The 16274-nt window shown below is 37.4% G+C and overlaps 1 protein-coding gene across 3 annotated transcripts in view; it reads left to right on the forward strand.

Moving 5' to 3' along the window:
* The window catches only part of LOC132393953 (leucyl-cystinyl aminopeptidase-like), a 123510-nt gene that overhangs the window by 69736 nt on the left and 37500 nt on the right, over positions 1–16274 (forward strand). For all 3 annotated transcript variants that reach the window (XM_059969445.1, XM_059969446.1, XM_059969444.1), the window contains 3 exons: positions 9467–9580; positions 10293–10424; positions 14362–14493. In XM_059969445.1, the coding sequence (XP_059825428.1) occupies positions 9467–9580; positions 10293–10424; positions 14362–14493 (378 nt within the window). The remainder of the gene's footprint in view (positions 1–9466; positions 9581–10292; positions 10425–14361; positions 14494–16274) is intronic.

Below are 16274 nucleotides of genomic sequence, written 5' to 3' on the forward strand. Positions count from 1 at the left end.
AAAAGAGATCACGAAAACGTTTTATACCTTTCCTTTTCCATATGTTAAAAGCTTGATCTGTCCAGGAGGGTTTGAAAAAGAAATTAAATAAGATAGGGCTATCAAGAACAAAGTTTTTCAAAATAAAAAACTTACGAAATTGAAACCAAATTCGTAATGTATGTTTAATAACAGGATTAAATATTTGTTTATTAAATTTAACTAAATCCGCAGGAAGACAAGAACCAAGAACAGAGAATAGAGAATATCCCTTTACCTCATTACATTCCAAATTTACCCACTGTGGGCACAGTGGTGAATCCAAATCTAATTTCCAATACAATAAATTACGAATATTATTTGCCCAATAATAAAATCTAAAATTAGGTAAAGCTAAACCACCATCTTTTTTTGATTTTTGTAATTGCTTTTTACTTAACCTAGGGTTTTTATTTTGCCACACAAATGAAGAAATTTTTGAATCAATGTTATCAAAAAAAGATTTAGGAATAAAAACTGGTAGGGCTTGAAATAAATATAAAAATTTCGGTAAAATCATCATTTTGACAGCATTAATCCGACCAATTAATGATAAAAACAAGGGAGACCATCTTGTAGTAAGTTGATGAATTTGATGAAGCATAGGTAAAAAATTCATTCTAAATAAATCTTTATATTTCTTGGTAATTTTTATACCTAGATAAGTGAAGTTATCAGTAACAACTTTAAATGGTGTCCTATCAGTCAATAAAGTTTGTGCACTTAAAGGAAATAATTCACTCTTATCTAAATTTAGTTTATAACCAGAAAAAGTACCAAATTGAACCAACAAGGATAAAATAGCAGGAATAGACCTATCAGGGTCAGAAATATATAACAGCAAATCATCAGCATAAAGAGATAATTTATATAACTTCTCATTACGGGTAATACCAAAAATATTAGGAGATTCACGAATAGCAATAGCTAAAGGTTCTAATGCAATATTAAATAATAAAGGACTTAAGGGACAACCTTGTCTCGTACCACGAGATAATTGAAAAAAAGAGGATCTGTGGTTATTCATAAAAACAGAAGCAACAGGTTTATGATATATTAATTTAATCCATGATATAAAATTAGGACTAAAATTAAAATTTCTCAATGTATTAAATAAATATATCCATTCAACTCTATCAAAAGCTTTTTCAGCATCTAATGAAATAACACATTCTGGGATTGTGGGTGGTGAAGTATGAATTATATTAATCAATTTTCTAACATTAAAAAAGGAATACCGATTCCTCATAAAACCAGTTTGATCTTCTGAAATAATCTGAGACAGTACTTTTTCTAATCTAATAGCAAAAATTTTTGTAAGAATCTTAGAATCTACATTTAATAATGATATAGGGCGATAAGATGTACATAAAGTAGGATCTTTATCTTTTTTAAGAATTAGAGAAATATTAGCTTCATAAAAAGATTGAGGTAATCTCTTCTTAGCAAACGCATCATTAAAAATTTCACATAACCAAGGAGAAAGCAAAGAAGAAAAAGTTTTAAAAAATTCTACTATATAACCATCAGGACCAGGAGCTTTCCGTGAGTTCATTGATGAAATAGCCTCTCCTATTTCCACTATAGAAATAGGAGCATCTAACAGACTATGATCTTCATCAGTCAGTTTAGGAATATTCAAATTGTTAAAAAAATTATCTATCATGGACTGGTCACCACCAAATTCTGAATGATATAAAGATTTATAAAAATCTTGAAAGGTATTATTAATTTCTTTATGATCAGTAGTTAAATTACCGTCTGATTTGCGAATTTTAATAATTTGTCGCTTAGTCGAGATAGCCTTTAATTGATTAGCTAACAGTTTACCAGTACGGTCACTATGAATATAAAATTGAGCCCTGGTCCTAATTAATTGATTTTCAATTGAAGAAGATAATAGTAAACTATGTTCCATTTGAAGCTCAACTCTCTTCTTATAAAGTTCTTTGGTAGGAGTCACGGAATAAATCTTATCAATTTCCTTAATTTTATCCACCAATAAAGCAATATCTAAATATCTTTGTTTTCTTTTACCAACAGAATATGAGATAATTTGACCACGAATAAAAGCCTTAAAAGAGTCCCAAAGTATTCCTCTGTCGATTTCTTCAGTACAGTTTGTAGAAAAGAACAAGTCAATTTGCTGTTTTATATAAGTAATAAATTCCGGGTCTTGAAGCAAAGTAGCGTTAAGTCTCCAAGATCTGGTGTTATTGGAATAGTCCGAAATCTTAATAGATAACTTCAAAGGTGCATGATCCGAAATAGTAATAGAATCATATTTACAATCAATAACATCCGTTAATAACCGATGATCAATAAGAAAATAGTCAATTCTAGAGTAACTATGATATACATGTGAAAAAAAAGAAAATTCTTTATCTTTAGGGTTCAAAAACCGCCATATTTCTGTAATTCCCGAGTCAACCAAAAATGAATTAATAAGTAGGGCTGATCTATTCGGAAGAGTGCGAATAGGTTTAGATCTATCCATCAAAGGATTCAAACAACAATTAAAATCTCCACTCATTATCAACATATATTCATTTAGATTAGGAAGAGAGGTAAATAAACGTCTAAAAAATTCAGGGCAATCAAAGTTTGGAGCATAAATATTAACTAGAACAACTTTCCGATGGAAAAGTAAACCAGTTATCAACAAAAATCTACCCTGTGGGTCAGAGATAATTTCATGATGTGTAAACGATATTGAGGGATCTATAAAAATAGACACACCCCTAATTTTGGCGGTACAATTCGAATGAAATTGTTGACCCTTCCAGAACCTAAAAAAACGTTGATTATCCTCCCTCCTGATATGGGTCTCCTGTGCAAAGATAATATTAGCATTCAGTCTATGGAATACTTTAAATATTTTTTTGCGTTTAATCGGATGATTTAAACCATTAGTATTCCAGGAGATAAAGTTAACAGATCTATCCATCATACCAATATTAATTGTGTGTATCATAAAAGGTTAAAAAGACACATAACCCACAATTCAGGAAGGAGGAAAATTGATTCAGGAGCAGCCGGAGAACATGACACCTCAACAATATTAGTAATTTAAAGTCGGCCCATAAACTAAAAGCAAAAAAATAAAAAGCAAAAGCGTGAAAAAAGATCCCTACCCCCTCCCCCCACCCTTCGAAAAAAAGCCAAGCGGCAGGCGCATAATCTAATACTAATATTACCCCCATTTCAAGATGGCAGCTCTATAAAAAAAGATTAGAAGAAAACTATATATCACCCAAATTAAAATATAGAGTTGCAAAAAAAAAAATATATATATCAATCAGAATAATAAAAAAAAACTAATATAATACAACAATCATTAATAAAAAAAAAGGTATAAACGTCAAAATTTAAAAGTGTAGTATACCTTTAAAAAAAAAATCCCATATTCAAATACAAGATGACGTTTCAAGAGCAAAGACTTATGGGAAGAAGAAACGCCATTTTGAAAAAGCCATATTACTAAATACAAAAGTGAGTTCAGCGATCTGTTAAAAGACAAAATAACATTTAAAAAGAAAGGGATATAATAAACAGTACAACATATATATAAAAAAAACTAAAAATCCAAAACATTCGTCCCATATCTGAGTACAGGCAAACAGATAAATGCTTGTAAAAAACAGAATCTTACGGGAAAAATAAACATCTTAAAAAAAAAGATAAATCATTAATGCAAAATATAAACGTATATAACCAAAACAGAAAGAAAAAAAAGAATATTATCAAAATTAAAAAAAAAACATCTATAAACAATGAAGCTAGTAAAAAAAACCGGACCCATAGATCAAAAAATAAAAAGTTATAACCCAACTTCATAGGTTAAAACTTAAAATAGAAAGATATCCTCTCTCCGAAAAATCTTCCACATAACACATAGTTCAAGTTGCAGTAGAAGATCGAAATTCTCCAACAAATTTCTTCGCTTCTTCCAGAGTGTTGAAAAATCGTTGACTGTTGTCGGGCAGCACAATTCTAAGCTTCGCTGGATACATTAAAGCTTGTCTAAGTCCGATCGAATGAATCTCTGCCATCACTGGTTTAAAAGCGATCCTGGCTCTCATTACTTCAAAAGAATAATCCTCAACTATTCGAAATTGAAAGTTTTTGTAGGAAATCATACCTTTTTTACGAGCTAATCGAATTAGAAGCTCTTTCTCACGAGGATAATGAAGGCAAACAATCACCGCTCGTGGTTTATCAGGCACAGACGAAAACCTCGCAACTCTGTGAGCGCGGTCGATAATAGGTTTAGTTTGCAAACCTTCATCACCGAAAATTTCCCATAGTAAATTAGAGAAAAATTCAGTTAAATCACCGGACTCAACTTTTTCGGGAAACCCGATAATACGCAAATTCTGTCTGCGAGATCGATTTTCGAGATCAGAAATTTTAAACTTATACTGATCTACAGTCTTAAGAGTCGATTGTACCTTCTTATCCAACACTTCAATTGTACGTACTTTTTCAACAATTAATTTTTCAAGAGTCGCCAACTTATCTAGGAAGGGAACTAACATTGTGATAATATATGAGAAGGGTGATCGCAATGACCCTTATTACTATAAACCAGTAAGCCTAACGTGTATCGCGGACAAGATAATGGAAACTATAATAAAGAATGAGATGGGCAGTTGATAAATACTGGCATGTTAGCAGAAAGCCAGCATGGGTTCAGAAATGGGAAATCGTGTTCTATTAATATGCTGGAGTTCTATGAGAGGCAACTGATATTTATGATAATGAAAGAGTGGTTGATATTATTTACTTGGACTTTCAGAACCTTTGACAAGGTACCCTGTGCGGGGTTAATAATCAAATTACAGGAGGTAGGGCTTCTGGGAAAAGTGTGTGAATGAGTGCAGAATTGGCTCAAAAACAGAAAACAGAATTATGGTCAGAGCGACACACACAAAATGCTGGTGGAGCTCAGCTGGCCAGGCAGCATCTGTGGAAGAGTACAGTCAAATGTTTCATGCTGAGACCTTGGTGAGAGGATCATTTTTACACCGAGAAGATGTTAAAAGTGGAGTTCCACGTGGATCAGTTTTGGGGCCATTGCTGTTTCTAATTTACATTAATGATTTGGATAACCACACAACAAATAAACTAGTAAAGTTTGCCAATAACACAAAGTTAATGGGATGGGCTAATAACATTCGGGCAACAGAATCTACAGTTGGACCTAAACAAAATCCAAATGTGGGCAGATAATGGGAGATAAAATTTGTATAGGAAATAGAAATATTAGATATAATTATAAAGTGGGGGGGGGGTGTTTGAGTTAGAAAGTGAGTTAGTCTGAGAAGAATTTGAACATCCTGGTGAACTCATCACTATCAACATCTTGAAAGCACAGAAGTAATTAGAAAGGCTTATAGAATGTTAGGCGACATAATCTGCTCAGTGGAGTTCAAATCTTGAGATGTCCTCCTTAAGCTGTATAATGTGTTTGTGAGGCCGCACCTTGAGTATTGTGTACAATTTTGGGCTCCATATGTTGTGAGCAATGTGAAGGCACTGGAGAGAGTTCAGAGACGGGCAACTAGATTCATACCATGTCTGCATGGTATGACCCATGAAGAAAGATTGAAAGAATTAAATCTGTTTAGCCTAAGTAGATATGGAATGAGCAGAGACATGATCGAAGTGTTCAAGATCATTAAGGGTATAAGTAAGGTGGATGCCAGGTGCTACTTCAAAGTTAATCCATCATCAAGGACACGAGGCCATAGGTGGAGACTAATTGAGGAGAGATTTCAGATTAACATCAGGAAGCGTTTCTTTTCTCAGTGAGTTGTTGACAAGTGAAACAAACTACCCAGTTGTGTAGTTGAGAATAGTACCTGAGAGACTTTCAAATCTAAACTCAATAGTTATTTCAACACACTACGTGAACAGGAATTTGGCAAGCTTTGTTGGGCCAAATGGCCTGTTCTTGTCAAAAACTTTTTAATGTTCTATTCACATCCATTTGTTGTTTAGTCTGAATGGAGGAAGCATTGATACTGGCTGTGATCTCTTAACCTGGGAAAAATCATTATAGCTATGAGGTATTAAATTTTGATGTTAAGACAATACCTCCCACACCTTCCACATTAATATATAAATATTATTTGGAAATTAAAGAGAACTTTGTTAATATATTTGAAGGTTTTCATACATAAATAAAACTGTTGAGGTATTTTCAGTTTAAGGGAAACCATAACAACTACTACATTGTCAACCAAACACAGAATATAAAATGTGGTTTAAAAAAAAACTTCACATCATTGCGCCATCATGTCAGAACAGCCTCTTAAAGTGAACCTTACTCAGTGTTGGTGGTTGTGGATTACACATATGTTCCCACCCACTACATTATCCTGCACAGGCCTCCCACAAATTCACTAAAATGAGCATTGTGAGCTTGACAGAGATGGGACGAGCCACTGAGCTTGGGTCCTTTGTTCTGTGGGTTGAGTAACAGCAGGTGCCTCTGGCTTGTTCAGAGATGTGTTAACATGCTCATGGTCATGTCATGACTTTAGGGGCATGGTAGCGGAATCCAACAAATCTTGGTGGGCCAGTTTAAGGTGATCTACCAAAATACTTACAGGTTTATCCCTCCTATCCATGATGTCTCTCTGTTTCTAAACATCAAAAGGGCCATCATAAAGGAGTGTAAGGTAATGTTGGTGTGCATCATGGCAGATGAGGTGGAACATCAGTCAACAGGAACCTAAGAGTGCTATAGGCCATGATGGGTAGGAATAGGTCCAAAATAATTGTATTTACTGAGAAGGGCAGAACACTGTTGTGCATCATGGCAGATGAGGTGGAACATCAGTCAACAGGAACCTAAGAGTGCTATAGGCCATGATGGGTAGGAATAGGTCCAAAATAATTGTATTTACTGAGAAGGGCAGAACACTGTTGAAAGGCAGACCAGGCAGTCATGGCGTCATGAATGAAGTTGCCTGGCACTCATGCTGGCTACCCATACACCAACTCAGCACAGACAACTGCAAGTCCTCTTTGGAATCTATTCTGAGCTCCAGCTGGACCTATGGGATATTGTCACGTCCGTAAGACCATAAGATACAGAAGCAGAAGTAGGCCATACAGCACATCGGGTCTGCTCCACCATTCAATCGTGGGTTGATCCAAATTTTTCCAGTCATCCCCATTCCCCTGCCTTCACTCCATACCCTTTGATGCCCTGGCTAATTAAGAACCTATCTATCTCTGCCTTAAAAACACCCAATGACTTGGCCTGCACAGCCACTCATGGCAACAAGTTCCACAGATTTACCACCCTCTGACTAAAGTAATTTCTCTGCATCTCAGTTCAAAATGGATATTCTTCAATCCTGAAATTATACTCTCTTGTCCTAGAATCCCCTACCATGGGAAATAACTTTGCCATGTCTAATCTGTTCAGGCCTTTTAACATTCGGAATGTTTCTATGAGAGCACCCCTCATTCTCCTGAACTCCAGGGAATACAGCCCAAGAGCTGCCAGATGTTCCTCTTACAGTAGCCCTTTCATTCCTGGAATCACTCTTGTGAATCTTCTCTGAACCCTTTCCAATGTCAGTATATCCTTTCTAAAATAAGGAGCACAAAACTGCACACAATACTCCAAGTGTGGTCTCACGAGTGCCTTACAGAGTCTCAATATCACATCCCTGCGCTTATATTCTATGCCTCGAGAAATGAATGCAAACATTGCATTTGCCTCCTTCACAACCGACTCAAACTGGAGGTTAAGCTTTAGGGTATCTTGCACAAGGACTCCCAAGTCCCTTTCCATCTCTGCATTTTGAATTCTCTCCCTATTAAATAATAGTCTGCTCGTTTATTTCTTCCACCAAAGTGCATGACCATACACTTTCCAATATTGCATTTCATTTGCCATTTCTTTGTCCATTCCCCTAAACTATCTAAGTTTCTCTGCAGGCTCTCTGTTTCCTCAACACTACCCGCTGCTCCACCTATCTTTGTATCATCGGCAAATTTAGCCACAAATTCATTAATACTGTGGTCCAAATCATTGACATACATCATAAAAACACCGACCCCTGTGGAACTCCACTGGTAACTGGCAGCCAGCCAGAATAGGATTCCTTTATTCCCACTCTGTTTTCTGCTGACCAGTCAATGTTCCACCCATGCTAGTAACTTCCCTGTACTTTCGTAGGCTCTTATCTTGCTAAGTAGCCTCGTGTGCAGCATTTTGTCAAAGGCCTTCTGAAAATCCAAGTTACACCATGTCTACTGCATCTCCTTTGTCTACCCTGCTTGTAATTTCCTCAAATAATTGCAGTAGGTTTGTCAGAAAGGGTTTTCCTTTCAAGAAATCATGCTGGCTTTGGCCTATCTTGTCTTGTGCATCCAGGTACTCTGTAATCAAATACCTAATAATCGATTCCAACAACTTCCCAACCACTGATGTCAGGCTAACAGGTCTATAGTTTCCTTTCTGTTGCTTCCCACCCTTCTTAAATTTTAGAAAGGATATACTGACATTGGAGAGGGTTCAGAGGAGAACAGCAGGAAACCTCTTGATAACTGGCAGTCATTTAAGTTTTTTTTGTGTGTCTTGAGAAATTTTGATTTTAGGGTACAAAAGGTTATCTTTGTCAGTTCTTGAGGCTTGATCACAGGAAATGCATCTGAGATGCCCTGTAATTAACTAGCAGTAGAACCATTCTGTGAGTGAAATGTTTCTTGAAGAATTGAAAATTCTTAATGAGGCTAAAGTCGGGAAAGTTGAGCTGCTTTATTTCACAGAGAGCATGCAAGTGTGTGGTCAAAATAAAATCCATGTTTATAGATAATTTACTTAGAATTTGTAGAGGAAGATGGTGAGGAAACTTGTCTGCTCCTGTCCATTTTATGGACTTTTCGTACACTTTCCTCTGAAATTCCTACTTGCAAGATGTGATTGCTGAGATTTTCTATTTGTGTTGCTTCTTTGGACCCAAAACTTTGGACAAGCCAATTTCATTGACATTTTGTTAATTCTGCCCAAGGAACCTACCTTTTTTCTCTGAAGTATGTTCTCTGTAGATCAGGTCTGAGATGATTATTCAATGGGAAATTTATCCCATATTATAATATAATCATAACTGTTACCAACAAATCACTTGAGGGGTGAATACACTGAACCACTGTTACACCACTATGAAGAGTTCTAACAGTGGTATTCCACGCCCTTTTTTTCTTTATCATCATCAATTGTGTTGTACTGCTGCTGCAAAATTAACAAATTTCACAATATATACTGGTGGTATTAAATCTGATTCTGATATATTGTTCTTTTCCATTAGAGTTAATGGAATACAATATAAAATGAGACTCAGGGTAACAAATATGTACTTTGATAATAAATTTACTTTGAGTTTTGAAGATTGCCATATTTCCTGAATCATTTTGTTCTCCTCAGTGGATTGGTAACCTAGTGACTATGGAATGGTGGAATGACCTTTGGTTAAATGAAGGACTTGCTACTTTCATGGAAGAATTTTCACTGGAAAAAGTATTTCCTGAACTTCAACTAGTAAGTTAAATTTTATTTATTTCCAACATCTAGTTTATCCATCATAAGAACAGTTTATTATTAAAGGAGAATGGAACTATTGTCTTTGCTCTAACTGATCCCTGTATGGAGCAAGCTGTGACCTGAATTAAAGTTACAAGGGCAAAAAATATTTTCTCCCTAGTTTTTATATCAACAACAAGATACCTGTTAATAGATGTTTCAATGTTGTCAATATTTGAAGAAGTTCACTCTGTTAAGATAAAGTGATCCCTAAACAAGAATGGCTATTTAAGTACATTTGAACACACAGCTGTAAACATTTGTAAGTTCCTCATTGTCGCTAACTTGGGCAGTTTGTTAAATTGTAATACCAGAGTGTGTGCTAAAGGATGGTGCATCCGTGGAATTGATTGCCAGAGACAGATGGGGAGGACAAGTCATTTGGAATATTTAAAACTGAGGTTGATAGGTTCTTGATGAGTAAGGGTGTTACAGGTTACTGGGAAGAGGCAGAAAGAAATAATCAATCAGCCATTGACATGGCGGAGGTTACTTGATGGGCCGAATGGTGTAATTCTGTTCCTATCTGATGGTCTGAAGAGACTGTTTCCGTTTGAAATTAAATAGATAAGATCTATTTTCCAGATAGAAATTTCTGTCCATGTGGTACTACTTGTTATAACGCACAGTGTAACAATAAACAGTCTTTGTTTCTATGTTTTATCCATAGGATGAAACTGACTTCTACTCTCACTTCAGGTTAATGGAGAAAGACTCAATGAATTCAACCCACCCGCTCTTGACTCCAGTTGAAACTCTTGAACAAATTGAGGAAATGTTTGATTTTATTTCCTATCACAAGGTACTTAATAAATTCATAACTTAAAAAAATCTACATGAATTATAAATATACTTCCAGGTGAAAATAATTAAGTCAAATTGATTATCTTTGCATGTGGAGATTCTTGGACAAGAGAATACTCAGATTGCCAATGAGATGTTTACTCCATGAAAACTACAATCAGTATATTTAATAATCAACCTTCAATTTGTCAGTTATGTTTGTGGAATTTCCCATCCATGTATGCAGATCACTGCTCATGGCGATTCACATTTAATTATTCTACTTAAAAGCAGAGATAAGGTCCACATTTGTTTTTTTTAGAGGTTTCAGTCTGTCAGTACAAGGGGGAATCTTCCCAGCAGATCCTCTGTTACTGTGGAGGCCAGTGCCCACAGGTCAGAACTGAGAAGGCAGCACCAGCAATCTGAATAGACCCAAGAAGCCAGTGTCTAAACTGCTAAGGACTGGGCAAATGAGTTGTGTCTCAATTGAGTGCGAGGTCATCATCTCAGCTGATTTAGAAACTAATATAATATGAAAATGTGCTTATCATAAATGTAATAAGGTGGTGTCTAACCTTCATAGAGTGTTTCAACCCTCAACCACCACACTTTCCAATTGGTGGGTCAGTAGTGGTGGCCAATCTGCTCCTGACTTCCAGCTCAACTCCACTCGCCTGCTCCCTCTCCAGCAAGAGGCTCTTTCTGCTTCCTCCCGCATCTTGCGAGCTGCTTGGTTCTTGTGACCTCCATGCTGATCTTGCTAGGAACCTTCAACAGCCAATCTCCATGGGAAAAGGCCATGACTGTCCCTGCACTCCTGGTCTAAGGACCGGCACTTCAGGGCCTCCTTCTCGTGAGTCTCCTAGCATCCTTCCTCTCATGGTACTGTGAGCTCCACCAGGATGATTTTCTTGTCTTTGGTGGACCGCAGTACGATGTCTGGTTAAAGTGTGGTTTACATCATTTCCAAGAACTGCAGCTTCCTCCCCACATCAACCCGCATCTCTCATGATTTGGCAGTTTGCAGCAGATTGGATTTAAGCCTCCTTGATATGACTGACGTGGGCCTCTCCTTGTTGAAAATGACTACCTCGTTTGCTCCTCTGCCAGCTGGTCTCTTTTTATGTATCTCCTGCTCCAGTGTGTCATAAGGGACAGCAGGACCCTGTCATGGCACCACCTATACTATCCTTGTGTTAAAACTGTTTGGCATCCTGACTGTAGGTGTGCCATTGAACCCCGCTGACCATAAAGCTTGCAGTTGTGATCCTCTCTCAGACTCCATGTGTGCAGTTGTGATTATGTAAGGAGTGTCGTACATAGACCACAGGAGGAAAGAAATGCAGAAGGGCCCCAGTCTCCAAAGCTCTGCTCAAGTGATCTTGTGCTTGAGTGGATCCCATTTTGTCCAGGTGCCCTGTGACACCAACTCCATTGCCTTTGATAACCGCCTTGTGTCCCCGCAGCTCCATAACTCTACCTGGACCATGTCACACCTATCCCTTGCACTTGCACTCCCCAACGTTGGAATTGTGCTGAGCCGAGGCGTTACCATCCCAAGCATGGGTTGCCAAAGATGTCTGACAGTTGCAGGGAGCTCCCAGACTGGTCTACAGCCAAGTTAGCAGTCCACTTTTGGCCCAATCTTGTTGTGACTCATGCTCAATTTATTAACTTGTCATTGGAGCCCCTTGGTGTTACCACAACTCTACCCTTTGCCACCTTGAACTCTTCCACTACTGATGACAACAGGAGCTATAGCTGGACTAATCTTCTGTCCTGCAGATATCCTTAATAAACATCCTCTGTTCCTACACAACCCTGTCATTTCTTTAATTCCTCCAGAGGATGTGGGTTTCCGTGGCCCTAATTAATCACCACCAAGGTTACTAGCAAGTTCAGTCTTCAAGTACAGGGAGAAGTCATTCCATCCATAGAGGACAACCCAATCAAGTGTCTCAGAAACTGTGCAGCAAAGACAGACAGGCTCAACATCACTGACACTGTAAAGCAGACTGAAGGGTAGATCTGGAGGAATAACCTATTTCCTTTTGCTGACAGATCACTAAGCGAGGAGAAAAAATTTCAAGTAATTGATGATGGGGGGGGGGGGGTGGGTGAGGACCCAAAACACACTGAAAGAGTGAGATAAGAATAAAACCTTCAATGTATTTAGAAAGCATTTGGCTATGCAGTTTAAAATATCCAAAGTTTGGAAAGAGAGATTTGACAGGGTAGCTTTTCTTTTGTTAGTACAGAAGCAGTAGGTCAAATGGGTTTCCAATGCTGTACATTTCTGTGGTTTTAATGGGGTTTGACTGATTTCCAATTTGAGCTCTGGTGGAATGATGGTCTACAAATGATCTTTAAAAAATATAGATGATGAATAGCCATTAAAAGTAAACATTAATTCCACTCATGCAGTTGTAAAACATCCGATTACTCCCAGCCACTTATTTCAGAACAAAGGACAGAGCATTAATGATCCAAGCTGCTTGGCTCATGAAAGGCTTTGAGGCTTTTATATTTTATGACTGCAAAAATTTATTTTGTCATGTTTGACCACATCATTCCTAAAGGTGGTTGAATGAGAAAGACAAATTCCTTGAAAGGTGAGATTGAAAGGTTGACAGTAAGCTAACTGTTGCAAGGAAGCATTGTTTCTCTGTTACTCACGCCTCAAGGATATACTTGTGTGGATCTTTCTATACCAGTTTGTCAATAAACACTGAAAATAGTGGAAGCACAAAATATAGAACATAGAACGTTACAGGCTCTTCAGACCTTTAGATTCTCCATGGTCAATCTAACCAATCATCTAAGAAGATAATAGAAAAAATATTTCTCCCAGATCAACTTGGTTAAATTCCAATATAATCATTGGATTAAAGCCATTTGTTTTATTTGCTACTTTCCTCTATCCTATTTTCTCCACTAGTTTTCTAGATAACCAATGGCTTCATGTTGGCTGGAAGTGCCCATGTGCCTTTCTGAAATGGTCAGTATCTATATGCTTGGTAACAGGATTTGCCAACAATATTAATGACTATTTCCATACACACAAATTTTACAGTAGAATTCACTGGATGATTGACATCATTTCTCAGTAAAGAGCACTGTCATGCTATCTTCTAAGATTTTTTCGCCATTCATTTTGATTTTGTACATGAAAAAGCCACAGCATTAATTCTGAACAGATTTGATGCAAGGTGTGTAGTCCTGTAACTTGAGTGATGTTGCTGTCAGCAAACACCAAACAGAACAGATTGAGTGCATGCTGCACCATCACAGTAGCTGCAGTTTAGGTCAATCAAATCCTCCTGTGGTAATGTGATCCAGCCTAAGTAGTGTTGACGTTATTTACAGTAGTGTCTGATATAAAAGGAACATCACTTCCGCTCAGTGTTTGTTCCAGTACCACATCAAACCACTAGCTTACAATGTGTTAAAGTTTTAGCTGCATAACTTTGAGTCCAGGTGATTTAAACTAAAGAAAAACTTGAATGAAAGGAAGCTAATGTGACCTTTCTGACTGTAAAACTAATTTCGTATATATGAAGCTCAGGATATTTCAGCTCCCATCTCAATCCGCTGTGCACTTTTCTATTCCTGATGTATTTTTGTAGGATCTTTAATTATTAATTTAAAATCCAGTGTTTTTTCTATTTGGCCAGCCATCCATGAAAATTCTTCAAATTGACTGGATATTCATCCTATTGCGGTTGGTGGATGGAACAGATCCCCAATGGAAATTTCCCATTTCCCTGTCTAGATGTGGAGAGGTCTACAATATGGTGCCCACTAAATCTTGCTAGCACTTTTCCTGAAGTTTCCATGCGTTTGTAGCTTGCTGAAAAATCCATGCTCAAAAGCTGGAATTATACAAAAGACAATTAATTGCATTTAAAGATAAATATTAAAATGAGTAAACATTTTCTTCCTCTTTTCCTCAGGGTTCTTCCATTCTGTTGATGCTGAAAGATTTCTTGAATGAAACTATCTTCCAGCAAAGATTTAGACAGTACTTGCAGAAACATCAGTATCAGAACTCAACTATTGAAGACTTCTGGAACAGTATGAGTGAAGTATGTATTTTTCTCATGATGTTTATTGTATTTTCAAACTAAATATTAGATGCAGGAGTAAATATTCTATTAAGGTAGACCCAAATTAGTTGTTAAAGTATTGGGATGTGTCATAATCAAGTTTATTGTCATTTAACTATATACATGTATACCATCAAGTAAGACACCAGCAATACACTTAACACACAATAACTTATGAAAGTAAGGATAAAATCTGCAGATGAATTGTGCATAAATAAAGTTGCATAAATTAAATATTGTGAGGCACAGAACAGATTAACCAGAGACACTTTGAATGTGATGCAACAGTGACTTCAGAAGCCTGATGGCCTGAGGAATGAAACTGTTCATCGTCCAACCCGTTCTTGTTTGTATGCAACGGAGTCTCCTGCCTGATGGTAGAAAGTCAAAGACAATGCTGGATGGATAGGTAGGATCCTTAGTAATACAAGAGTCCTGCATACACAGCAGTCCTGATAAATGTCCCCGATGGATGGTAGGGAGACCCCCTATGATCCTCTCAGCTATTCTCGCTGTTCTTTATCGGGAATTCTGGTCCGATCGATGCTCAGTTGGTCCCATACCCGATGGGGATCAACTTGTCAGGACACTTTCAATCATGCTCCTTTAAAATTCACTTAAGATGTCGGGTTGGGGGGCTTTACTTGCCTCAATCTCCTTAGGAAATGGAGGAGCTGCTGTGCCACCTTGTTCAGAAAGGGAGCAGGTGAGGTCATCTGTGAAGTGAATTCCCATGAACTGGGTGCACTTAACTCTCTCTACAGAGGAGCCATGTATTCGCAGAAGTCGATGTCCATCTGCACCTTTCTGAAGTCCACGGTGATTTCCTTTGTCTTCTCCACATTCTGACTTTGGTTGTTCTTCTCAGACCAATCTACCAGTAGCTCCACTTTCTCTCTGTACTCCGTTTCATTGTCTCTGTTGATATGGGCAACTACTGTTGTGTCTGCCACAAATTTGATGACACAGTTTGAGATGAATCTTGTGACACAGTCATGCATCAGCAATGTGAACAGCAGTGGCCTGAGTACACTGCCCTAGGGAGCCCCGGCGCTCAGTGTAAAGGGACTAGATATATTTCATTATGAACAGTCCAACCTGAGGCAGTGAAGAGGTACCCCATTATTCTTAGGAACATGGTGACTTGCCATACAAAGCATCTCCTTTAAAAACTGTGAGATAGGACTATGTCTTGAGTACCCCTGAATCTCCTCTGTGGTTCTTTATGTTGCCTGACTGCCCCCATCCCCATAACCCCTTATTCTGTTCGTCTCCAAAAATCTATTCTCCTCCCCCCCACAACCCCGACCTTGAGTTGTTCAGTACGTGGGCATCCACAGGGAATTCCCAAGATTTTTAACAATTCACATGAAGACATTCTTTATTGTCTCAGTCCTATACATTGTGTTTTAAACGTTTAAAATAAAGTCCTATGCTGGAAACGTTAAATAAAAATAAAATGCTAGAAATTCTCAGTTGAACAGGCAGCATCTGCTCAGAAGCAAAGTTAATGTTTGAAGTCACTGACTCTTCATCTGAATTGCTTCATTGAAATTTCTAAAGTGTTTTAGGAACAGTTTCAAAGTTTCAGGAACAACTTCTTCCTCTCCACCATCAGATTTCTGAACAGACCATGAGCCCATAAACTCTGCTTCACCATTTTGCTCTTTCTGCACGTCTTAATTATTTTTTATATTTTTCTTATTGTAACTTACTGTAATTTTGTATTGCACTGTACTGCTGTTGCAAAACAAATTTTG

The sequence above is a fragment of the Hypanus sabinus genome, chromosome 5 (assembly GCF_030144855.1).
Source record: "Hypanus sabinus isolate sHypSab1 chromosome 5, sHypSab1.hap1, whole genome shotgun sequence".
Classification (NCBI taxonomy): Eukaryota; Metazoa; Chordata; class Chondrichthyes; order Myliobatiformes; family Dasyatidae; genus Hypanus; species Hypanus sabinus.